The sequence below is a fragment of the Panthera uncia genome (genome assembly GCF_023721935.1).
Source record: "Panthera uncia isolate 11264 chromosome B3 unlocalized genomic scaffold, Puncia_PCG_1.0 HiC_scaffold_1, whole genome shotgun sequence".
In the NCBI taxonomy this organism is placed as follows: domain Eukaryota; kingdom Metazoa; phylum Chordata; class Mammalia; order Carnivora; family Felidae; genus Panthera; species Panthera uncia.
In genome coordinates this window covers 83,579,445-83,605,109 of record NW_026057582.1, presented here as the reverse complement: position 1 = coordinate 83,605,109, position 25,665 = coordinate 83,579,445, and the positions used below count along the sequence as shown (strand labels likewise).

The 25,665-nt window shown below is 40.2% G+C and overlaps 2 protein-coding genes across 5 annotated transcripts in view; one reads left to right on the top strand and one right to left on the bottom strand.

Moving 5' to 3' along the window:
- CHP1 (calcineurin like EF-hand protein 1) overlaps positions 1-17,012 on the bottom strand; it is a 46,033-nt gene extending 29,021 nt beyond the window's left edge. Inside the window, exons 1-2 of one of the 2 annotated variants that reach the window (XM_049613399.1) lie at positions 16,630-16,797; positions 7,749-7,821 (exon numbers count right to left, since the gene is read on the bottom strand). In XM_049613399.1, coding sequence (XP_049469356.1) covers positions 7,749-7,821; positions 16,630-16,696 — 140 coding nt within the window. In that variant the 5' untranslated portion in view covers positions 16,697-16,797. Of the gene's footprint in view, positions 1-7,748; positions 7,822-16,629 lie in introns of both variants that reach the window. The other variant, XM_049613398.1, reaches the window with a different exon arrangement.
- Positions 17,013-17,344: 332 nt separating this feature from the next.
- The window catches only part of EXD1 (exonuclease 3'-5' domain containing 1), a 37,533-nt gene continuing 29,212 nt past the window's right edge, over positions 17,345-25,665 (top strand). For 2 of the 3 annotated variants that reach the window (XM_049613388.1, XM_049613387.1), the window contains exon 1: positions 18,543-18,759. In XM_049613388.1, the coding sequence (XP_049469345.1) occupies positions 18,627-18,759 (133 nt within the window). In that variant the 5' untranslated portion in view covers positions 18,543-18,626. Of the gene's footprint in view, positions 17,420-18,542; positions 18,760-25,665 lie in introns of those variants that run through there. The other variant, XM_049613386.1, reaches the window with a different exon arrangement.

Genomic DNA, 25,665 nt, shown 5'->3' with positions numbered 1-25,665 from the left:
AAAAAAAAAAAAAAGAAAGGAAAATTATCTGCTAAAAGAGTGAGAATTAGACTAGCATCACAGTTCTCATCTGTGAAACCTATTCTGAAATAACTAATACCAGTGTGTACAAGGAAGTGCTTGTCTGGGACACTGAAATCATCTGTCCTCTGAATAAAGTCAAACAAGAAAATAAACCTTAAAAAGCACTCAGTGTTTAAGCAGATAAATGGCTACCATTCAGGACACAATCTCCTAAAATTTACAGGTAGTCTTTTTTTTTTTTTTTTTTTGTAATCCACTCTGACAAATTGCTGTCTTTTAATTGCTATATTATTTTTTTTCATTTTGTTTTAATTAATTTTTTTAAATTACATCCAAGTTAGTTAGCATATAGTACAACAACGATTTCAGGAGTAGATTCCTTAATGCCCCTTACCCATTTAGCCCATCCTCCCTCCCACAACCCCTCCTGTAACCCTCTGTTTGTTCTCCATATTTAAGAGTCTATTATGTTTTTGCCCCCTCCCTGCTTTTATATTATTTTTGCTTCCCTTATGTTCATCTGTTTTGTATCTTAAAGTCCTCATATGAGTGAAGTCATATGCTATTTGTCCTTCTCTAATTTCACTTAGCATAATACTCTCTAGTTCTATCCACTTAGTTGTGAATGGCAAGATTTCATTTTTTTGATTGCCGAGTAACACTCCATTGTATATATATATACCACATCTTCTTTTTTTTTTTATTTTATTATTTAAAAAAAAAATTTTTTTTAACATTTATTTATTTTTGAGACAGAGACAGAACATGAATGGGGGAGGGTCAGAGAGAGGGAGACACAGCATCTGAAACAGGCTCCAGGCTCTGAGCTGTCAGCACAGAGCCCGACGCGGGGCTCGAACTCACGGACCACGAGATCATGACCCGAGCCGAAGTCGGCCACTTTACCGACTGAGCCACCCAGGCGCCCCCCACATCTTCTTTATCTATTCATCTATTAATGGACATTTGGGCTCTTTCCATACTTTGGCTATTGTTGATAGTGCTGCTACAAACATTGGGGTGCATATGTTGGAGAAGTGAATAAAGTACACCAAAGATGGCCAATGGGGCTAAAACAAACTCTGGTCTCTAGCTTAGAAACCTCTCCTCTGGGTTCTTCTTCCTTTGTTTGCTGCACGCGCGAAAACCCCCACAGATATGGAAGCTGACAACTATAAATTACCCTCCCCACTTGCATTTGGCACTCAGATCTTTGGAGAAACAGTCTCCTCTGAGCCCCCCGGTGTTAAGTAAATCTCTGATCCACCAAGATCTCCAAATGCTGCCGCTTGGTTTTTCCACCAGTGTTCCAGCCTGGTTCTGTAACACATGTGCCCCTTCGAAACAGCGTACCTGTATCCCTTGGGATAAATACCTAGTAGTGCCATTGCTGGGTCATAGGGTAGTTCTATTTTTAATCTTTTGAGGAACCTCCATACTGTCTTCCAGAGTGGCTGCACCAGTGTGCATTCCCAATAGGCAGTCTTTTTTTTTTTTAAGTGATATGTAACAACACAGCCAACAAGCAATTCCCAGTAAAAACTTTCTTGCAGAGTTTAGCTGGTTTGTACTATCCCCTGTAGTCAACCTAAACTGCATGATTTAACATCGAGGAATATTTTTCATCATGGGATTATTTCAGAAAAAGTATTTTTTTTAATGTTTTTATTTATTTTTGAGACAGAGAGACAGAGCATGAGCAGGGGAGGGGCAGAGGGGGAGACACAGAATCTGAAGCAGGCTCCAGGCTCTGAGCTGTCAGCACAGGGCCTGACGTGGGGCTCGAACTCACAGACTGTGAGATCATGACCTGAGCCGAAGTTGGACGCTTAACCGACTGAGCCACCCAGGCGCCCCCAGAAAAAGTATTATGTGACAAAGAGTCAATATTAAAATTGCTCAAAACAGAGGCTATTTTTCAAGCAAACTTTTACCAAAGTATAACATACCTACAGAAAAGAGCACAAATCACAAGTATTTGGCATGGTGACTCTTACCAAGTAAAGATTATAACCAGCACCCAAATCATGAAATGGTTTATGATCTGTACCCAAACACCTCCTTCATGCTCCTTTGGTCTCTACCTGCTCCCCTCCACAAAGGATAATCATTATCCTGACTTCTAACACCATAGATTAGATCAGTACAGAAGATATTTAAACAAAAGAAATCATCTTTGTATTCAGGTGCTGATCAGGCTCTCATCTTGACCTGACCTACAAAGGACCACTTCAAGACCCCTTACAGGACAGATGCCATTTCAGGAAGGTCAATTTTAACAGCAGTGGTAGAAACATTTGACCCAAAATAACAGCCTCTGAAGAAAATGAGATTTGTGAGGTTACGGTATATTTTTATATTCTATGAAATATCCATCTGAAAGGTGATCCATGTAAAAAAGTCTATAGGAAAATTCCAAAAATCAATTTGGTAAATACTGTTTATAATACTCCCTTTTTGAAGAGGCCCAATTCACTTAAGCATATTAAAGATGCTAGGAAAACCCATAAAAAAGAAGCCTGTTAAACCTTGTTTACCAAGCTTTGCACAGTTCATTTATTTAAAAAAAAATTTTTTTTAAACATTTATTCATTTCCTGAGAGAGAGTCAGAGTGTGAGTAGGGCAGGGGCAGAGAAAGAGGAAGACACAGAATCCAAAGCAAGCTCCAGGCTCTGAGCTATCAGCACAGAGCCCCACACAGAACTCAAATTTATGAACTGTGAGATCATGACCTGAGTTGAAGTCAGACACTCAACCAACTGAGCCACCCAAGCACCCCGTATTTATTTTTTTAATGCTTATTTTTGAGAGAGAGAAAAAGAGAGAGACAGACAGAGCAGGAAAGGGGGAGGGGTAGAGAGAAAGGGAGACACAGAATCTGAAGCAGGCTCCAGGCCCTGAGCTGTCAGCACAGAGCCCGATGTGGGGCTCGAACACATGAACCATAAGATCGTGACCTGAGCCCAAGTCGGACGCTTAACCAACTGAGCCACTCAGGCGCCCCAAGCTTTGCACAGTTTAGTCGATAATTATGTTTCTTCTTTTTATGCAACACCTACTGGCAGACCAAGGAACTGGTATTCTATAAAACATACTTTGGGGCAAATCTCTGAAAGCATTCTGCAGAAGCTCAATTCCTAATCAAAGCCTTCCAAAGTTTCTGCTTTATGTTCCCACTGGGACTGACACTACAAAAGAATACAAATGCTGTGGATGATACATGGTATAGCTTCTGACTCTGCTGAATTTGGCTTCAGGTCTCAGACATGGAGCATCATGGAAGAGGAAAGTAAAGAAAATGTAGAAAGGAAAATATTTCTGCCAAAAGCCTTCTTAAGAAAGTAGATCCTATTCTAGGGAACAAAAGATTAGTCACTTGCATTTGGCTGAGTACCCTGAAAAAGTCAAGACAGGACTTGAGCTGGGTTTGGCAGTAAAGGCTAGAAAGAACTAAATTATGCTATACTACAGAAGATTTTAGAGTCTAGCAGGTATTCTCTAAGGCTAGAGGGAGTAGAAGAGAAGATGGGCTGGGGAAGAGGGTAGACAATCTAAGGGATGGCCAGAGACAGAGATGGTAGTGTCAGGAAGCATAGCCAGAGCAATGCCCTGATAGTAGGTGGGTCCAAAACATGATTTACATATAATAGGCTATTGGTTTACTGGGTAGTACAATAGGGTAATTTCCTCTTATACTCCAGGCTTGGGATAATCCCATATTTTGATTCACACCACATGGAGATCAAAGCACAAATTTAAGACCTAGAGCTTTGTAAAACTGAGTACAAAAAATCAGTTAGATCTAGGTAACTAGGAAATAAAAAAATATCGCATCACTTTCTACCATCTCTTCCCCAACCAAGAATGTATAAAACCAGCACTGAGAACAGTACCCAGCACATCACAGACAGTCAAGAAATACCTATCAGATGAGTAAATTAGTTCACTGGCTTTCCATAGAGTATGAAATGGTGTTTTAGCAATTGAGCAAATCTTACCAAGATTTAAAAAAATTTTTTTTAACCTTTATTTATTTTTGAGACAGAGAGAGACAGAGCATGAATGGGGGAGGGTCAGAGAGAGAGGGAGACACAGAATCTGAAACAGGCTCCAGGCTCTGAGCCGTCGGCACAGAGCCTGATGCGGGGCGTGAACTCACGAACTGCGAGATCATGATCTGAGCCGAAGTCGGACGCTTAACCGACTGAGCCACCCAGGCGCCCCAAATCTTACCAAGATTTTAATGAGTAGGTAACACTAGTTGACACCTACAAAATTTTCACCCTAAGAAGAAACAACTCTTTCTATGAAAGTCTTTCCATTGTTTTCTTGCAAATAATGAAAGTGATCAAAACACACATCAACATTTACAGATCACTCAGTTTCCACAAAGAAGAAAAGGACTCAAAATGCATGTGAATTCTAGAACTTTACGTAGTGGTTAAATCTGAATTTATGAGGAAGATGTAAACCTAAACTCAAGCAAATTATTCAAGTATTAGAACTGAAAGAAAAAAAGGATTTTAGTCTGATTTCTTTTTTTTAAGTATGTGTATATATTTAAAGTTTGTTTGCTTATTTATTTATTTACTTTTGAGACAGAGAGAGAGGGAGACAGAGAGAGAGAGAGAGAGAATATCCCAAGTAGGCTCCGAGCTACCAGCGTAGAGAGCCTGATGTGGGGCTCAAAACCATGGATTAGGAGACCATGACCCAAGCCAAAACCAGGAGTTGGATGCCCACCTGCCTGAACCACCCAGGCAGCCCCTGATGTATTTTTTCAAGTACAAATGTACATAGTCTCTTCAACCAATGGTGCTAGGATAAGTAGACATCCACATGCAAAAAACTAAAGTTTGACTTTTACTTCACACCACACACACACACACACACACACACACACACACGATAACTCAAAATGAATCAAAGACCTAAACAGAAGAGCAAAACTATACAACTTCTAGAAAAAAACACAGAGGTAAATGTTGATGACCTTGAATTTGGCAATGGTTTCTTAGATAGGATACCAAAAGTACATGGACCAAAAAAGAAATTAGATAAGTTAGACTTCATCAAAATTTAAAACTTTTGTGCTTCAAAGAATACTACAAAGACAATGAAAAGACAAGCCACAGAATAGGAGAAAATATTTGTAAATCATATATTTGATAAGGGTCTAGTGTCTGCAATACAGGAAGAACTCTTGGAAATCAACAACAACAAAAGACAAACCAATTAAAAAATTGGCAAAGGACTTGAAAAGGCATTTCTCCAAAGAAGACATGCAAACAGGGTTGGGGGGGGTGGGTAAATGGGTGATGGGCATTAAGGAGAGCATTTGATGGGATGAGCACTAGGTGTTATATGTGAGTGATGAACCACTGGCTTCTGTTTCTGAAACCAATACATTGTTAACTAACCTGAATTTAACTTAACTAATTAATTAATTAATTAAAAAACAAAAAAGGTCAACCATGAAAAGATGCTCCTTATCAATAGCCAGCAGGGAAATGCAAATCAAAACCACAACGATAAATCATTCATACCCACGAAGATCGCTAGAATTAAAAGACAGATAGTAAGTGTTGGTGAGGATGTGGAGAAGTTTGAACACTCAATACATTTCAGGTAGGAATGTAAAACAGTGCAGCCTCTGTGGAAAACAATTTGGTGTTCTTCAATAAATTAAGCACAAAATTAGCATATGACCTTCAATATTACTCCTAGGTAATATTGAGACCCTATGAGAATTAAAATATATATTCACACAAAATGTTCACAGTAGCACTATTCATAACAGTCAAAATGTGTGAAAAACCTAAATGTCCATCAACGTATCAACGGATAAACAAAATGTAACATATGCATATAATGGAATATTACTCAGCCATAAAAAGAAATGAAATATCAATACATGCTGTATTATTTAACCTTGAAAACACCATGTTAAATGAAAGAAGCCAGTCACAGAAAGCCACATATTGTATGATTCCATTTATATGAAATGTCTACAGAGAAAACAATAGATTAGTGGTTGTCCCTGGAATAGAAAGTGACAGATTAGGGGTGCCTAGGTGGCTCACTCAGTTAAGCATCTGACTTTGGCTCAGGCCATGATCTCGTGGTTCATGGGTTCAAGCTCTGCATCGGGCTCTGTGCTGACAGCTCAGAGCCTGGAGCCTGCTTCAGGCTCTGTGTCTCTCTCTCTCACTGCCTCTCCCCAGCTTGCCCTTGTCTCTCTCTCTTTCAAAAATAAACAAGCATTAAAAAATATTAAAAAAAAAAAAAGTGAGTGCTTAATGGGTGTAAGGTTTCCATCTGAGGTGATGAAAATGTTCTGGAACTAGATAGTAGTAATGGTTATACAACATTATGAATCCAGTTAAGGCCACTGAATTGTGCACGTTAAAATGGTAAATTTTATATTATGTGTATTTGCCTCAATAAAAAAAAAAAAAAAGAAGAAGACAAAGCACCCAGTGTGGTCTTTGCACATGGTAGATATTCCATAGTTGCTGACTTTAATGACTAAAAAGCATGATTTGAGTCAATCCCAGCTTCTAGTGATTTTGCCCTACACAAACACAGCTCTATGGATTTATCACAATTTTCTAGCTATTCTGCCCAAGGATTATGTACAAAGGCTTAACAACTATATTTCCTCCCCCTTTATACTAAATCCCACAATTGTGCTAGTAGTCTTCCAAAGAAGTCTCAAACTACTTCTTGCTTACTGTCAGCCACTAGAAAAGCTACTAGCTTTTGGTTAGTCAAAGCTATGCTTGCTATTGAGAGTTATGTTGGGGGCTAATGGTACCAAGATATTTCATTGGACTATGATAAAATGATTACAAATATGAAGTGGTACAACACCACATTACTCTGAAATCATATACTTAACTCTAGACAGGAGTTTCTCAACTTGGGCATGTTTTATATTTAGGAAGAATAATTCTTTGTCATGGGAGGGCCTATCATGTCTGTTGCAGGACATTTAACAGCATTTCTGGCCTCTATACACCAGACATCAACAGCAAGCCCTAGTCATGACAATCAAAAATGTCTCCAGACATTTTATCACCCAGGGGCAAAAGACCCTCAGCCGAGAACCACTGCTCTAAAAAGTATTTTTTTAAATGTTTATCCATTTGAGAGAGAGAGAGAGAGAGAGAGAGACAAAGCAAGAGCGAGTGGGGGAGGGGCAGAGAGAGCAGGACACAGAATCTGAAGCAGGCTCCAGGCTCTGAGCTGTCAGCACAGAGCCCGATGTGGGGCTTGAACTCATGAACTGTGAGATCATGACCTGAGCTGAAGTCAGACATCTAACCAACTGAGCCACCCAGGAGCCCGGAGAACCACTGCTCTAGACTGAAACATTGAACATCTTATCTAACATTAATATAAATAAACTGATGTATCCTAGGGTTATAGGGTTGGATTGGGAAATGAGAAGAGAGGACAAAACAATCTAGACCACCTAGGTGGTTCCTAGGAGCAGCATGAAGGCTGGCTGCCCAAACCAACAGAAGTTAAGAATAAAGCAACAAGCACCTAGTGATAAATGTAAAGCCACTGTTCTGCTTATTTAACTCCCTTGTGAATCGATGGTGCCCAAAGACAGTGAAGAACTTGTCCCTCCTATCTGCACTCTGGATGCCTATTACCTCTGCCCTGTTCAGACGCTGCCCAAAAATAAAGAGGAAATACAGACGGAACTGCCTACCTGAGAGTCCCATTCTCTCCTTTGTCCAGGCTGGTGAATCGGCTGTAGAGGCGGGTGATCTGACTGTGGGAAACTAAAGAAGACAAAATTAGTCTTAGTTGGAGAAGTCACCCTCCACTCAAACTCAACTCGAGTGTGGACCTTCAGAAACCAACTGCCGTTCTGGTTCTAGTGCACCATATACTTCAAAGAGAGTAAATGGGGATATGTCTCAACTGTAACTCATTTCTAGTGTCAAAACAGGAATTTTAAAAGCTAACAAAAGAATGGAGTTAGAAAGTACATAAATCAAGAGCAAAATAGACTCTCAGGAATGAAGTCTAGTCTTCATTAGGACTATATATTAAATGTCAGGTGGTTAAGATTTAACAAAACAAAGCCGAATTTAGTTTAAAAGGAAACTGTGGGGTGCCTGGGTGGCTCAGTTGATTTCTGCTCAAGTCATGATCTCATGGTTGTGGGATCAAGCCTTGTATTGGGCTCTGCGCTGACAGCCCCGAGCCTACTTGGGATTCTCTCTAAGATAAAACAAAAAGAACAACAACAAAAAAGAAATTGTGAAACTTTCACCTTTTCACCTGACTCAGAGACTATGAAAACACGTGGTTTGATTAAAAACACATACCTATTAATCAGTATGATGTTTCGGGCTGGCAATGCCAGGTCGGTAATTTGTACTGAATTAAACTGGGGCAGATTCTGTTTTTATTTTTTTTGTTTTAGTTTATTAACGATTTTATTTTTAAATAATCTTTACACCCAGTGTGGGGCTTGAACTCACAATCCCATGATCAAGAGGTGCATGCTCCACAGACTGAGCCAGCTGAGCACCCTGGGGCAGATTCTATTTTTAAAATCTGGTTTGCTCCTGCACAAAGCATTAGCAGCTTTCTTTTCCCTCAGGACTGACATTTAGGTAAAAGACCACAGGGTCAGGTCAGCCTCTTTTCTGTGATTGCAAGAGCTCCACTGAGTTTCCAGTAAAGGAATGGGCTCTGAGAAAGCAAATTAGGCAATCTGTAAAAAGTTCAGCTTATCATCATATGACATCTACAAGGAAGCTATTGTGCTCGTCATTTTTTACCTCAAGCACGAGCTGGCAATTAAAATGAGGTAATAACTGCAGGTACACAGTAAGAATTTGAAAATGCCAACAGGAATTTCTGGGAAATAGTTTTGTTTCCTGGTTGATGGGAGGTAGCAGGGGAAAAATAGGTAAGAGTTATCAAAGGAGAAAAGAAAAGAGCCAAAAAGGGTGTGGCAAGTGTGGACTTTGTCCTAGGTTGTGCTTTCAGGGGTTTAAAGGGGTGACTGGAGGAGTTCTGATAGTAGTCCTCCTCCCCCCAGCTCAACAAAATCTGCTTGCAGTTTTAGGAACAATGGGACAAAGCAAACCGGGGCACAGCGGGAGAAGCAGGAAATGAGTGGCCTAGAGCTAGGATGAGAGGACACACTAGGGGCAGCTTGAATTCTTCAGCATCAGGTTTCACCCAAACTGGGCTCTCGGGTAATAGCTCTCTAGAGAGCAGAAAAAGAGAATCAATCCCAGCCAGCGCAGAGCCAGCAGAGGTCCAAGCACTGAGGAAGCGGCTGTGGACCTCCTGCCAGCCGGTGCTTTCTGGTGGGGGTCAGGCTGACACCCTGATTCCGTTCGTGGCACCACTGTCCACCAGTGAGGGGCGAGCAAAAGGGGCTGTCAGGAGAACTAACCTCATCCTGGAGAGGAAAGTGTTTGGCAAAGTGTCTGGCACAGGGTAAGCACTCCAGGTTAAGCACTATCATCATCATCCTCACGTCGTGAACCTGAAAGTACAGTATTGCTGCTGCACTAATTCATCTCTACCTCTCTCCTGACTCTGGCAGCCATAGCCATTTTCTTCAGGAACCTGACCTGTTTACCCGGGCTCTGGCCGCGGGCCTCAGAGGTTGCTCTGGAACTGAAGTTCCCTTTAAGTTTAACAAAAACAAGTCAGATGAAGAATGACTAACTTTCCTCAAAGATTTTTTAAAGAACAAAACTTGTTCACAATACCAACACCACTGTTTTCATTTCTTTATATACCATCTAATATCAGCCACTTGTACACTTTACTAGTTTAATAACTTCTCATTTATTAACTCATAATTTTTCTATATTGCTTTAGAGTCCTTTTTAAGAACTGCAGAATATCTAGTCCACTGGATCAGTTTTTAGTACTTAGAGTACTATATATTTCAGACTACTTTCCTTAAACAAGGAAAATATTCAATTGTATTTCTTTTTGTACTAGTTTTTTTTTTTTAAGATTTTATTTTTGAGTAATCTCTATACCCAACGTGTGTCTCAAACTCACAACCCCAAGATCAAGAGTCACGTGCTATTCAGACCGAGCCAGCCAAGTACCCCTTTTTTTAATTTGAGAAAATAATCCGCACACATTATCATAAAAATGGAAATAGTATAAAAGTGTACACAATGAAAAGTCTCCGTTCTCACAACCAAGTGCCCCAGTCTTCCTTGCCAGAAGCAAACACTATTACCATTTTTTTGTAAATCCTTCTTGAAATTCCATGTATGTATATGTAAGTATGTATAGCTATTAACACAATTTTAAAACTGGCAGTAATGTTGTCATCTAGTCTAACTCCTTCACCTAACAAATGAGCTATCAGACATCTTTCCAACATAGATCATCTCAAAGAACTCAGCATTGAAACCTTTTAAAGTAGGATTTTGAGGGGCACATGGGTTGCTACGTCGGTTTAAGCATCTGACTTCGGCCCAGGTCATGATCTCATAGTTCATGGGTTTGAGCCCCAAGTAGAGCTCTGTGCTGACAGCTCAGAGCCTGAAGTCTGCTTCAGATTCTGTGTCTTCCTCTCTCTCTCTGGCCCTCTTCTGCTCACATTCTGTTTCTCTCTCTTTCTCTCAAATACAAACACTAAAAAAAAAAAAAAAAAAAAAAAAGGTGTAATATTGAAAATTCCCTTAGTAAGTTTTGGTATGGTATTACATCCCATATTTCAGAAAAAAAGATCAGCTTATGGCTGGTTTCCTTAAAAATATGGAACATTTCATGAATTTTCATCTACCATAAAACTGTTACCTTCCAGGAGAAATGTATCTGTATAGAAATCAGTGGAGAAATGAACAGCCAAATATCAACTTCTAACATAACTCAGTATGGTCAGATCACAATCTGTCTCCTAAACTTCAGAAGTAATGCTTATTAACAAGAAGAAGGAGAAGAACAAGGAAGAGGAGGAGGAGGAGGGGAAGAGAGAGGAGGTGGGAGGGGGGGGGGGGGAGATAGCAAGCTTTAATTTAGGTGCTAAATCCACCATGACACAGAATATAAAGCAATCTCCAAGGTGTAGAGCTCAGAGCAACTTCAAGAAGCAGAAAGGAATTGGAACTGCCACAAACGAAGGCACGACAAGTTTCCAGGAAACTATTTTCAACAGATGGCACTAGGCTAATAGGACAGGTGCCCCAAACCTGCACCAATTCTTGGTAACCTAAAGGAAGTCTCTGGAGTTGATCTCTCAGAAAAGGCTGTGTACATGGTCATGTCTTGAATGAAGCTGTATTTTTCTCTACTAATGGGCATTAATTATTTTATGTTGTTGAAAAATTACTTGAAAGACCCTGCCAATCTTCCTGACTACAAACCTGTCTATCATCGCTGCCTCATGCTTAAAGGAGGAAGGCATTTCAGAGACAGGCCAAGCACTAGGCAGGAGACAGAGGGAAGAATAAAATGAAAAGGGAATAAGAAAAGTATTTTTCCCTTGCCTTTATCCTAAATTGTAATGCAGAAGAACAGACTGATAACCTAGGTAAAGTATTCTAGTGCAACTAAAGGTAACTCCAGATGAAAGATTGAGAAGTTTAAGTCTGAACTCCAACCATTCCTTCTGAACACTCCACACTCCAACACTTTCCATTTCCCCTGACCAGAGGACTTCAAGAGGTGGCCTACTCTCTAAGGGAACCTAAAGATTAAAAGAGACTTAAAAGCCATTAAAAAAAACAAAACAAAAACCTCTACCTTATAATTGGGGAAATTTGAATATGGACTAAATGGTAGATAATATGATAAAATTGTTGTCAATTTTTCTTAGGTATGATATAGTACTGAGGGTACATAGGAAAAAAAATCCCTAACCTCAGGAGATGCATGCAGAAATATTTAGCAGTGAGGAGTAATATCTGCCTTTCAAATGGTTCACCAAAAAAACCCCAAACAAACAAAAACGACAAAAAAAAAACCCATAAATACATATATATGTACATACATATACATTTATTTATACTTATTTATTTATTTATATAATGTTACTGTTGAATTGAGGTGGAAGGTATATGGATGTTCATTACACTACTGTTTAAGTTGGTTGGGGCAAATACAGAGCTTTACAAATTACTGAACCTCAAACCAGCTAAAAGTGTTAGTTATATGTGCATTTCAATTTCAATAGGAACCAGAAGATAGCACCTTCAGGCGACAAGGCTTGGCAGGTGAGGGCCATGAAGAGGTCTTGCATCCTTAGATGGCAACGGCATGAAGTTGAATTTTCACTTAGATTCTAGCCCAGGAAATTATTCTCAAGCAATTGCCTTTGTCATGCTGTGCTCTTTGTCCATACAGAAAAACCTACCAGTACACCTTTTCAAACAAAGAAAACCTCACCAGCCTCCACACCTTCCCCATACCACATGACACATACTGGAACTAGAGACTAAAATGACTGTGGGGTGCCTGGGTGGCTCAATCGGTTAAGTGTCCAACTCTTGATTTCAGCTGAGGTTGAGCCCCACATCTGGCTCCACACTGAGCATGGAATCTGCTTAAGATCCTCTTTCTCTCCCTCTGACCCTCTCCCTTGCTTGAGCGCATGCACTTGCTCTCTCTATCTCTCTCTCCCCAAAATTAATTAATGTGCATTCATTACTACTCCATTGGTTTGAATTGTTTCTCACAGATAAGTGGCTATTTTTAAAAGATGGTTTTAAGCAATCCACAGCCAGTTTATTGCTACAGTTAAAAGAACTAAGTGTGCAGATTACAGAAACTCCCAAAACCCTTGTGACTTTCCCCCATGACAAGTTTTATTCAACTGAGTTTTAATTTATGAAAATGAGGAACTGTGAAAGAAGGTAACAGAACAAAAAAATATATAGCAAATGTTTTATGACAACACAAAATGCTTTATTCTTCTTTAATTTTTATTTATTTTATAAAGCTTTATTTATTTAAGTGATCTCTATACCCAACGTGGGGCTCAAACTCATGACCCCAAGATCAAGAGCCAGATGGTCTATAGACTGGGCCAGCCAGGTACCCCCCAACACAAAATGGTTTAAAGTTTGTTTTTTTTTTTTTTTTTAAGTCAGTACTTTGTTGTTGTTGATTTATTTTGAGAGACAGAGTGAATGGGGAAGGCACAGAGAAAGAGGGAGAGAGAGGGAATCCCAGGTAGGCTCTGAGCTGTCAGGTTCTGAGCTGTCAGCCAGATGTGGAGCTTGAATTCGAGAACCATGAGATCATGACCTGAGCCGAAATCAAGAGCTGGTCGCTGAACCTACTGAGCCCCCCCCCCCCCCCCCCCCCCCCCCCCCCCCGCCCAGGTGCCCCTAAAGATGTTATTGTCGTTGTTTTTTAATATTTATTTTTGAGAGAGAGAGAGAGAGAGTATGAGTGTGGGAGGGGCAGGGAGGGGCAGAGAGGGGAGGGCAGAGGATCCCAAGTGGGCTCCACACTGACAGTAGACAGCTCTAGGCAGGGCTCGAACTCAAACCTCGAGATCATGACCTCAACCGAAGTCACATGCTCAACAGACTGAGCCACCTATGGGCCCCATAAATGTTTTACACGGTGTTTTTTAAACTGTTAGAAACGTCAAGATTTCTATTCCTTTAAAAGTTTTATTTCTATAGAGTTGAGAAAATAACATCTGTACTCGATTCCTAGACCGATGTCCCCTGAAAATAGGAAATGTATACAATGCTATCACCTCCCCACTTACATAGCTCTAGACATAGTTTTATACTAGCATATGCAAATATTTTCCCAATAAGATGATTCTTATCTACAATTCAAAATAATAGCTGACACTCACCTGGTAATCCAATTATCAGGCACTATTCTAAGTAGTTTACATAATTTATTTCATTTAGTCCTCAGAGGAATCCTATAAAGTAGGTACTATTACTCTCATTTGAAGATGACAAAACTGAAGCTAACAGGTAATTCTTACCTAGAATTAGTTGGCCAGACATTTAAGAGATTAAATTTCAAATACCGGCTAAACCAGTTACACTTGAATTCTAATCAATTTAGACTTCTGGAAAATATGTTTAAATATAATCATTAATTCCAATGCAAACCTTTCATATTGAATATAAAGTCAGTTTTCCTCAGTTATGCTACATTTTCTTACTGGCAAAGGAAGTAGTGAAATGCCTTACTACTTGTCCTTAACTTGAAAGTGTTTCTGATAGTTCCTCAAACTCTTAATGGAACAAGAAGCAGACAAAAATTGGACAAATTCCACTTCTCCACTTCACCCTCAGGTATCTGTTTTTAGTCATCTAAACCTTTTGCATCATGCTAAAATTACTGCTTTAAAAATCAACTCTGCTGTTGGATACTAACCAGATAAACTGATGGCTCAACTCCCAGGGCAGAGGAATGACTGTAGCAGGCTGAGGGACAATGCTCTTGGAAGCCACCCAAAATGCCCTAGGTTAATTTACCTAAATCTAATCCGTTCATGCATTCATCAGGGCCCAATTCCTGTCCTCCCCAAGACCAGCCCACAGACTTTTCTCTGACTGCTGGAGGTGGGTGGCACATAATTTCAGCTACATTATGTCATAATGCTAATCATAACTCTTAAAGGCATCTTTTGTCGGTATTTGCTTTGAGTACCTGGCATAGTACAAATACAGATAATGCAAAAAGTCAGTAACCTGTTGTTTCATTAGGCTTTCTGGTTCAAGGTACATTTGCACTGGTTGTGGTTGAGAATCTCTGTCAGGCTTGATTCACTTTTTGGCAACTAGGAAAACAGCTCTTACAGGAATATGTAGTTCTGTTTCTCCACAAGCCACACAGCAAAATAATTTAACAGTTCTATAGCAGTTCAGGACCTTTCCATTTGGTCAAATGTAAATAAACCCAAATGGGATTAGTGCTCCCTTCATCTTGAGGCAAAAATAGCTTTTTCTCATCCACACTATGGCTTACAGTTCCTCATTATGTGACTTTCTATTTTAAGTATGAATGCTTTAATTCTGGTGTCACCTTAGACCTAAAGTAGTTCCAGTATTTCTAAGTGTGGCCGGAGCTCAAGGCCACAAAATTTAATAAAATGTTTGCTGACTCCAAATTGCCTGTATTTCTACTTTTGGGAGTCTGATTGAGTCATAAAATGACCATAAGGTCAAGTGGCCAAACAAGTATTACACATTATAACCAGCTAACTACTTTCTGTCATTCACCCAAAATCAGTAGGTAGTGTGCTCATCATCCTTAGAGGTCTTTATGGAGAGACTATTGGCCATATGATTGAGGATGCTGAAAGCAGTAAACCAATCTAACAACAGCTAGATAACATCCCTTCCAACTTGAAGATTCTCGACAGTTAAATTTGTCAGAAAACATAGGAGAGCATTCAATTTCTCTCAGGCTACCATTGCTTGAGTAATTCTGTAGTTCCCCCAAGAATCCTTCAACATTACCTGCTTATGGGCCACTGAGTTACTTACTGGTCACCTCATTATCAAAGACAGGTTATCATGAAGAGACTGAGCTCAGACACATAACTCATGTAAAATACAAGAGTCATAAAGGATTATGGAGAAAATATTCTATGCATTATCAAGAGCTATACAAAAATGTGTGGGGCACCTGGGTGGCTCAGTCAGTTAAGGGTCCAACTCTTAATTTCGGCTCAGGTCATGATGTCATGGTTCATGGGTTCAAGCCCCAGGTCAGGCTCTGCACTGGCAATGAGGAGCCTGCTTGGGATTCTCTCTTTTTTCTCTCTCTCAAAATAAATAAATAAACATTAAAAAAAAAAAAAGTGTGATGGTGTTACACAGAGCTTCTGAATCCCCAAATCCCTGTTGACCCTATGTTCTGGTTAATGAGGAAGAGACTGGACTATAAAAAATCAGTTCCTAGTACAAATTTACACTGAGATTTTGGAGCACATCCAATTTCCATAGCGACTGCATAAAGTACACCAGCGTAGTAGAAATCAATATATCTGAAATTAGAACAACAAACGTCCTCAGTGTAAGCAAAAACTGATGGTCACAGTATCCGTGCTTTTTTCTCCACAGGTCCAGAATGAAAGAAGTCTCACACTCTCAGATCCCTGATTCTTTAAAGGCCTCCTGTCACTAGGTCACGTCTTCCAAAGCCTTGCTATATGATCTTGCTTTCTAAACTTATTTTTACAGTTGTGGAAAGAATTTATTTGTGATTTCTCATAGTCGACAGTGGTTTTAAGTGCTTGCCCAGAACCGTCACAGGAACGGTGTATGTTTTCTACAGGATCCATCCAGGGCTCCTGAATTCGAGGTTGGTGCAATGTAGGATAAAGCAAAGGAGTTGGGGGCGGGGGGCGCTTTCATGAGCAGGAAGAAGAGAAAAGAGTGGTGCCTGTGCTCTGAGGATGATGGGGACTCCGGTCTTGACGGGAAAGGACAGCCCCACAGGAGCCTGAGCCCACGGCTCTAGCCCTCGGCCACAAAGCTCCAGAGCTGGAGGCTGCCCAGGACCCCGGCAATCTCTGGGCACCCCAGCTCCAGACCTCAACGACAGCCGTCCTCGGTTCTGAGACCAGCCAGATGCGCCCGGCCACGTTCCCACCCCCTACCCGAACTCACAGCCAGTCTCCTTCTTGATCTCCTCGAGCTCTTCGTCCCGCAATAACGTGGAAGCCCGAGACCCCATCACAGAGCCGGAAGCTGCTCCGGGAGCAGGGGCGCCTGAAGCGACAGCGGCGACGGGAGAGAGGGAGGGAAGGGAGAGAGGCCCAAGGGTCAAGAGACGAGAGGGCAGTGTTCTTACTGCGGACCAGGGAGGGAACCCAGAGGTGGCGAGCGGAGGAGGGCGGTCCGAGGACCAACCAATTAGGAGCGAGGCTGCACCCGGCGCAGAAGTGGACGTTGACGCTTTTAGCTCCAGCCCCGGAATGAATCAGCCCAGCGCAGGGCCGGGTATTCCTAAGCGCAGACCACGCCCCCGGAAGCATGATGCTACCGGCCTTAAAAAGGCAATGCCACTTTGGCTCTAGCGACCGCAATTAAAAGGGCAACGTCGTCGACCCATAGTTTTACAACAAGCTAACCTGAAGCAGGCAGCGTAGGCAACCCGTTTCTCGCAGAACTCAGAAAGTGGAAATCCCACCCACAGGTGGCAGGGACTGCAGAGAGAAACAAAAATATAGACAAAACGTCTCCTGGGGCAACGCTAGGGTGTGTCTCTTGAGAACTGCATGCTGGGAGTTGCACCTCCTTTTTTCTGGAGACTCTCTCACCTCCTGGCCGCTGGGGACGCTCGGGAGCCAGCTTCAGGGCTGCGTGCCGATTGGCTCCTTGGGAAACAGCCGGCACCGCTGGTTGCGTCCGGCTGGCGTCCGGTCCTCGGTGTGGGTGTTCGGCGCCGCGTTTTTCGGTTTGTTTTCGGCACTGTCTTTTGGTAACCGCCAACGCCTGCGTAAAACTCTCCAAGAGTTCTTCCGTAAAAGCAGCCCATTCTTTTTTAGCTCAAGACTGAAGCTCGAGGGAGTCACCATTTGCGTGAAATTGGGACAGGATTTCCCAAACTTCCCTTCGGGGGAGAAAATAATCTATCGGCGGACGAGATTAAATTCTCAGCGTATGGTCCGCCATTTACTTGAAGTTCTTTATTTTGCCTTAACATTGAGGAATTTTGCATTTTATTTTTATGACATTGTTTTCTGGAAAATGTTTAAGCCATCCGTTAAATTAGTACACCCTCTCCGGTGAACCAGTTCTTTTCCTGTGGCTTCAATGCCTTTTCACCCCCTCCCCACCCTTTGAGTGTTGCTTTGTACAGAACCCCTTTGAGATGCGGAAGAAGCAAATTCTGACCACTGTCACTTAGTATCTACACTACTTTTAAGTTTTACCTAAGGTTTTGACGACTTACCATGAGGCCAAGGTTCCAGTCTCAGTGGGTAGTTTCCATGGTTGACTTGCTCTTGTCTGAGCTAATGTTGTCTCTCTTCAACTGCTCTGGCATGGCAGCTGGATTGGTCATGCATAAAATTGTAATAGTTCTAACGGTTTAGTTAGTAAAACTGCCAAATTCTGGAAATGTTACTAATGTAGAAGAGACCAGGAGAAATTAGATCCCAGAGATTTCTGGGTGAGCAGTTATGGCAGCATGTATTGGCAAGTATTTTGCCAATATCAGTTTTTTGTTTTTTTTTCCATTTGCTCTTTAAGGGTTTTTGGTTTGTTGGTTGGTTGGTGTTAAAAAGATAAATGTATATGCCATTTAAAAGCCTCTAAATGTTCTGCTTGTTCCGTTTAGCTAAGCAATGAAATGTAGTATTACCTCATTGTATAGACCAAGAACCCAAACCTTGCCTGAAGTTTTATGGTTTTCAATTTCCCATGTATAAATTAGAGTTAGTGCTTGCAATGGTCCTTTCCCCATTATCATTCTAAAAAGATGAGTGAGCAAAACTGAATTACTCTCGTGTTTTTATTTTTCTTGTTCCTTCCAGGTATGGGAAAAGGGAAAATAACCTCATTCCCCCAAAAATATTTTTAAAATCATAGATCTCTTTTATTTTCAAGTGGTTGGACACTTAAAGAAGATTGTTTGAAGACTGCTTTTGGAATCAAATAGCATGGATCCCAGCAGCGACTACCATTTCCTCAATCAGATTTTGTGGAGAAGGGTGAAACTCACATTGGTTTGTGGCATCTTTGAGGGAGTACTCCAGCATGTGGACCCTAACAAGATTGTTGTCCTGAAGAAAGGTCTCATTTTATTTCTCATCATCTTCTGCTTTTTAAGAGATTAATAGCTAAGTTTGGGTGATGGCTCTGGGCTTCATTAGCAACTGGGAGGGAGTCATTCCTAGTCTAGGAAAGAGGTAGGAGGAAGATTAGAATGCTATTTTCACCGACAGAAAACATGGCTATATATGCTGGCTTGTCCCCACTTCTATACTTTTGTTTACATGATAGTGAAAATTTTCAATGTGTAGATTCTTTTTTCATTGGGTACTTTTTAATTTCTTTCCATATGTGTCTTGAAATTAAAAATCATCACTCGATTCGATAGAATTCCTTTTGGCTTCAACAGACAAATTCACAAAGACAAAGGTAGATTTACTTTTGGCTTCAACAGACAAATTCACAAATTAATTTTTCTCATGCAAAAACAAGTGTAGAGATAGGCTGCTGAGGAATAGTGCAGTGACTCAAAGATGCCAGGAGGGACCAGGTGCCTTGTGCTTTTGCCACCTCGGTGATCATCTGTCATCATCATGGTTACAAGGTAGCGTCTATATCTCCCAGCTTCAATTCTGTTCATTTTAAGGGTTGCAACTCAGGAACAGCCAAATGGAAGAGATGCATTGGCAAAGTTATGTGGGAAGGGGCTCAGAATTTCCATGCCCTCTCTGGGTGTACCACCCTCTTAGTTCCTACATGTGTTCACCTTGAAAGTCCAATATATAGTTTTTATTCAGCTAGAATATTGACTTGCTAGGATAGTTGTCTCCCTGAAAGAAGTTTCAAGTTCACAATTGAAGCTTGTATACGTGGCATTTGAGAGATTAGTGTTATTCTTAAGCCATGTTATAAGTTAAAATAGACCTTTGTGGACTAGGGTGGGACTATACCAGACTTTTGCAGTATAGTAACTCATTCAGTAATCATTTGGTTTTTTTTGTTAATTTTGCTTTTTAAATGTATTTTAAGTAGGCTGCATACCTAACATGGGGCTTCTACTCATGACCACGAGAGCGAGAGTTGCGTGCTCTTCTAGCTAACCTAGCCAGGCATCCCTCAGTAATATTTTATTGATAGTTTATTTTATTGATTTATTTTTATATTGATAATATTTTATTGATTTATTGCAGGTACTATGACAGATACCAGGGATATAGATAAGGGTTACATGGTCGCTGTCCTCAAAAAACTGAGTCTAGTAAGGAGAGAGATAAGCAAGCAGAAAGCTATAATGCAGTATGATATCCTCTTCTGATAGAGGGAAACACAAGATGCCATGGAAACACAAACGGTTCAGTTAATTTTTTTTAAGTTTATTTATTTATTTTGAGAAAGCAAGAGCTTGTGTGTGTGGAAGGGGCAGAGAGAGAGGGAGAGAGAGAACCTAAGCAGGTTTGCACTGTTAGCACAGACCCCAGTGCAGGGCTTGTACCCACAAACCATGAGATCATGACCTGAGCTAAAATCAAGAGTCAGATGCCCAACTGAATGAGTCACCCAGGTGCCCCAAAGTTTCAGTTAATTTAGATCTGGGAGTGGTAGAGTTAGGATAGTAGGGAAGGTGTCCCAAAGGTGAGTAGGATTTAGCTAGGTGGGAAAAGAGTGGAAGGTGTTTCAAGCCAGTCATTGTCAAACTTTAGCTGTGGATCAGAAACACCTGGAAGACTTGTTAAAACACAGATTCCTGGGCCCCCCTCCCAAAGATTCTCATTCTTAAGGTCTGAGGTGGGGGCCAACAATTTGTATTTCTAACAAGTTTCTTGGTGATGCTGATGCTTAGTTGGGGAACCACACTTTGAGAGAACCACAGTTTTATGCAGAAAGTAGCAGCATGTACAAAAAATGTAAAGACATGAAAACTTGGTGCATTCAGGAAACCTAAGTAAATTTCAGTATGAGGATGTAGTGAGACTTATGAGTGGAGAAGTAGACATGGGACTAATCAGAAGGCCTTAGCATATCATAGCATTTGGACACTTCTGAAAGCAATGAGGAACAATTTGAAAGACTTTTTTTTTTTTTTTTAATTTTCAGTAGGCTCTAGGCCCCATATGAGGCCTAACTTCCAGCCCCGAGATCAAGAATGGCATGCTTTACCGACTGAGCCAGCGAGGTGCACCATAATTTGAAAGATTTTTTTAAGTAGGAAGCATCTAAGTTTTCAAGCTTGTTGCCTGAAATGTTTAATCCTGTGTAACTTGAGAACAATGCTCAGCTACTAGAAACAAACTCAATCCAGTGGCTCAAACTAGGAGTTTATTCTCTTATATAAAAGAAGACAGGCATCCCAGTGCTACTGTGACTCTCCCCAGAGTTGAGGGAAATCCAGATTTTTCATCTTTCTGCTCTGCCATCTTTAGCCCATGCTTTCAAACCTCAAGACCATGTGATGGCTGGTAGAAGTTACAGGAGGAAGAGGACAGAGAGGTAGGGCAGTGTTCCTCCCAGCTTAGTCAATCCCCTTAAAGAGATGCCCTGGAGGTCCAAGAAACCACTCCTGTTTGTGGAGAGACTAAGCAGTTTGCTAGCCTGAATAAATGGCGTTGAATGGACAACAATCAGGATATGCCACATAATTGTTCAACAAAGTGTTCAGTCTAGATAAAAATAGACTTTAATTATATAGTCTTTAATTATACTAATTTTATATAGTTGACATAGTAAGTTAGGTATGTTATATGCTTTTTTTAGTTAACACAATAACAAGCTTTTGCTGGTGTTATTTGAAACTCCAATTTAATGGCCAAACATTTTATTTTATTTTATTTTTTAAAGTTTTTTTAAATTTTTTTTTATTCCTCAAATTCCGTTTAGTTAAAATACAGTATTATATTAGTTTCAAGTGTACAATAGAGTGATTCAACAATTCTATATACACAACCCAGTGTCCATCATGACAAGTGCACTACTTAATCCCCAACAACTAAATAACCCACCCCTCCATCCCTTCCCCTCTAGTAACTATTAGTTTGTTCTCTGTAATTTAGAGTCTATTTCTTTTGTTTTGTTTTGTTTTAATTTTTATTTATTTATTTTTAATTTACATCCAAGTTAGTATATAGTGCAACAGTGATTTCAGGAGTAGATTTCTTAATGCCCCTTACTCATTTAGCCCATCCCCCCTGCCACAAACCCTCTAGTAATCCTCTGTTTGTTCTTCATATTTAAGAATCTTTTATGGGGCGCCTGGGTGGCTCAGTCGGTTAAGCGTCCGACTTCAGCTCAGGTCACGATCTCACGGTCTGTGAGTCTGTGAGTCCGTGAGTTCGAGCCCCGCGTCGGGCTCTGGGCTGATGGCTCAGAGCCTGGAGCCTGCTTCCGATTCTGTGTCTCCCTCTCTCTCTGCCCCTCCCCCGTTCATGCTCTGTCCCTCTCTGTCTCAAAAATAAATAAACGTTAAAAAAAAAAATTAAAAAAAAAAAAAAGAATCTTTTATGTTTTGTCCTGCTCCCTGTTTTTATATTATTTTTGCTTCCCTTCCCTTGTGTTCATCTGTTCTGTGTCTTACAGTCCTCATATGAGTAAAGTCATATGATACTTGTCTTTCTCTAATTTTGCTTAGCATAATACCTTCGTTTTTTTGTAATTGCTGTGTAAAATACACACACACACACACACACACACACACACACACACACACCACACCACACCACATCTTCTTTATCCATTCATCCATTGATGAACATTTGGGCTCTTTCCATACTTTCGCTATTGTTGATAGCGCTGCTATAAACATTGGAGTGCATGTGTCCCTTTGAAACAGCATACCTGTATCCGTTTTATAAATTCCCAGTACTGCAATTGCCGGGTTGTAGGGTAGTTGTATTTTTAATTTTTTAAGGAACCTCCATACTGTTTTCCAGAGTGGCTGCACCAGTTTGCATTCCCACCAACAGTGCAAAAGAGATTCTCTTTCTCCGCATCCTCGCCAACATGTGTTGTTGCCTAAGTTGTTAATGTTAGCCATTCTGATAGGTGTGAGGTGGTATCTCCTTGTGGTTTTGATTTGTTTTTCCCTGATGATGAGTGATGTTGAGCATTTTTTCATGTGTCAGTTGGCCATCTGGGTATCTTCTGTGGAGAAGTGTCTATTCATGTCTTTTGCCCATTTCTTCACTGGATGATTTGTTTTTTGGGTGTTGAGTTTGATAAGTTCTTTATTGATTTTGGATACTAACCCTTTATGTGATATGTCATTTGCAAATATCTTTTCCCATTCATTCGGTTGCCTTCTAGTTTTGCTGATTGTTTCCTTTGCTGTACAGAAGCTTTTTATTTTGATGGTGTCCCAGTTATTCATTTTTGCTTTTGTTTCCCTTTCCTCTGGAGATGTGTTGAGTAAGAAGTTGCTGTGGCCAGGATCAAAGAGGTTTTTGCCTGCTTTCTCCTCAAGGATTTTGATGTATCTTACATTAAGGTCTTTCATCTTACATTTAGGTCTTTCATCCATTTTGAGTTTATTTTTGTGTATGGTGTAGAAAGTGGTCAAGGTTCACTTTTCTGCATTTTGCTATCTAGTTTTCCCAGCACCACTTGCTGAAGATACTGTATTCCATTGGATATTCTTTGCTGGTTGGTCAAAGATGAGTTGGCCATATGTTTGTGGGTCCATTTCTGTGTTTCCTATTCTGTTCCATTGATGTGAGTGTCTGTTTTTGTGCCAGTACCATACTGTTTTGATGATTATGGCTTTGTAATACAGCTTGAAGTTCGGGGTTGTGATTCCTCCTGCTTTGGTTTTCTTTTTCAAGATTGCTTTGGCTATTTGGGGTCTTTTCTGGTTCCATACAAATTTTAGGATCATTTGTTCTAGCTCTGTGAAGAATGCTGGTATTATTTTGATAAATATTGCATTGAATATGTAGATTGCTTTGGATAGTATTGATATTTTAACAGTATTTGTTCTTCCTATCCAGGAGCATGGAATATTTTTCCATTTTTTTATGTCTTCCTCAATTTCTTTTATAGGCTTTCTGTAGTTTTCAGTGTATAGATTTTTCACCTCTTTGGTTAGATTTATTTCTAGGTATTTTATGGTTTTTGGTGCAGTTGTAAATGAGATTGATTCCTTGATTTCTCTTTCTGTTGCTTCATTGTTGGTGTATAGGAATGCAAGTGATTTCTGTGCATTGATTTTATATCCTGCAACTTTGCTGAACTCATGAATCAGTTCTAGCAGTTTTTGTGTGGAATCTTTTGGGTTTTCCATGTAGCGTGTCATGTCATCTGCAAAGAGTGGAAGTTTGACCTCCTCCTGGATGATTTGGATGCCTTTTATTTCTTTGTGTTATCAGATGGCTGAGGCTAAGACTTCTAATACTATGTTGAATAACCGTGGCAAGAGTGGACATCCCTGTCTTGTTCCTGACCTTAGAGGGAAAGCTCCCAGTTTTTCCCCATGGAGGATGATATTAGCGTTGGGTCTTTCATATATGCCTTTTATGATCTCAAGGTATGATCCTTCTATCCCTACTTTCTTGAGGGTTTTTATCAAGAAACATTGCTGTATTTTCTCAAATGCTTTCTCTGCATCTGTTGAGAGGATCATATGGTTCTTGTCCTTTCTTTTATTGATATGATGAATCACATTGATTGTTTTGCAGATATTGAACCAGCCCTGCATCCCAGGTATAAATCTCACTTGGTCTTGGTGAATAATTTTTTTAATGTATTGTTGGATCTTGTTGGCTAATATCTTGTTGAGGATTTTAATAGCTAAACATTTTACAGTATAGTTTTAAAAATATTTACTATAGGAACACCTGAGTACCTTAATTGGTTAAGCGTCTGATTTTGGCTCAGGTCATGATCTCATGGTTTGTGATTTCAAGCCCTGTGCCAGACTCTGCACTGGCAGTGTGGAGCCTGCTTCGTATTCTCTGTCTCCCTGTCTCTGTGCCCTGTGTATACACACACACTCTCTTTCTGTCACTCTATTTCTCTCTCAAAAATAAACATTTTGTAAAAAAAAAAAAATAAAAATATTTAGTGTATTTTATAATTATAAAATAAAATTTTTATTTGTAGATTATATATACATTGTAACACATTATGAAGTACAATTTAATGTTGTTATTATATATATGTGTGTGTGTATATATATATACACACACACATATATATACACACTTATATACGTATATATATGTATACTTATATATGTATATACGCATTTTTTAAAAAATTTTTTTTTCAACGTTTTTTATTTTTGGGACAGAGAGAGACAGAGCATGAACGGGGGAGGAGCAGAGAGAGAGGGAGACACAGAATCGGAAACAGGCTCCAGGCTCCGAGCCATCAGCCCAGAGCCTGACGCGGGGCTCGAACTCACGGACCGCGAGATCGTGACCTGGCTGAAGTCGGACGCTTAACCGACTGCGCCACCCAGGCGCCCCGCATTTTTTTTTTTTTAAGTAGACTTCATGCCCAGCACGGTGCCCAATGTGGGGCTTGAACTCACAACCCTAAGATCAAGAGTAGGACACTTAACTGACTAAGCCAATACTTGGTGCTCTAATACTTGTTATAATTTATAATTATTTTCTTAGGAATAGTTCCTACAAGTGAAATTACTAGGTAAAAGTTATAGATATTTTAAATATTTTTGATGCATATTTCCAAATAGTTTTTCTAAAGGGTTGTGCCTTTCTACTTCACTACTAGCTATGTGCAAGTGATACTCAGTAACGTTGGATATTTTTAAAAAATTGCTGATGTGTATCTTTCCTAAATTCTTGCTAGTTTTATAGGTAAAAAGTGCTATTTCATTTTAGCCTGTTTATAAAATATTTCTAAAGAAGTTGAACGTATTTCTTGACACTTGTTTACTAATTTTGTATACTATTTGAACAAAGCAGGAGTATTTTTACTATGACGGCAGGAAGGATTGAAGTAGGGAGAAACTATAGGCAGAGAGCATAGACAGGG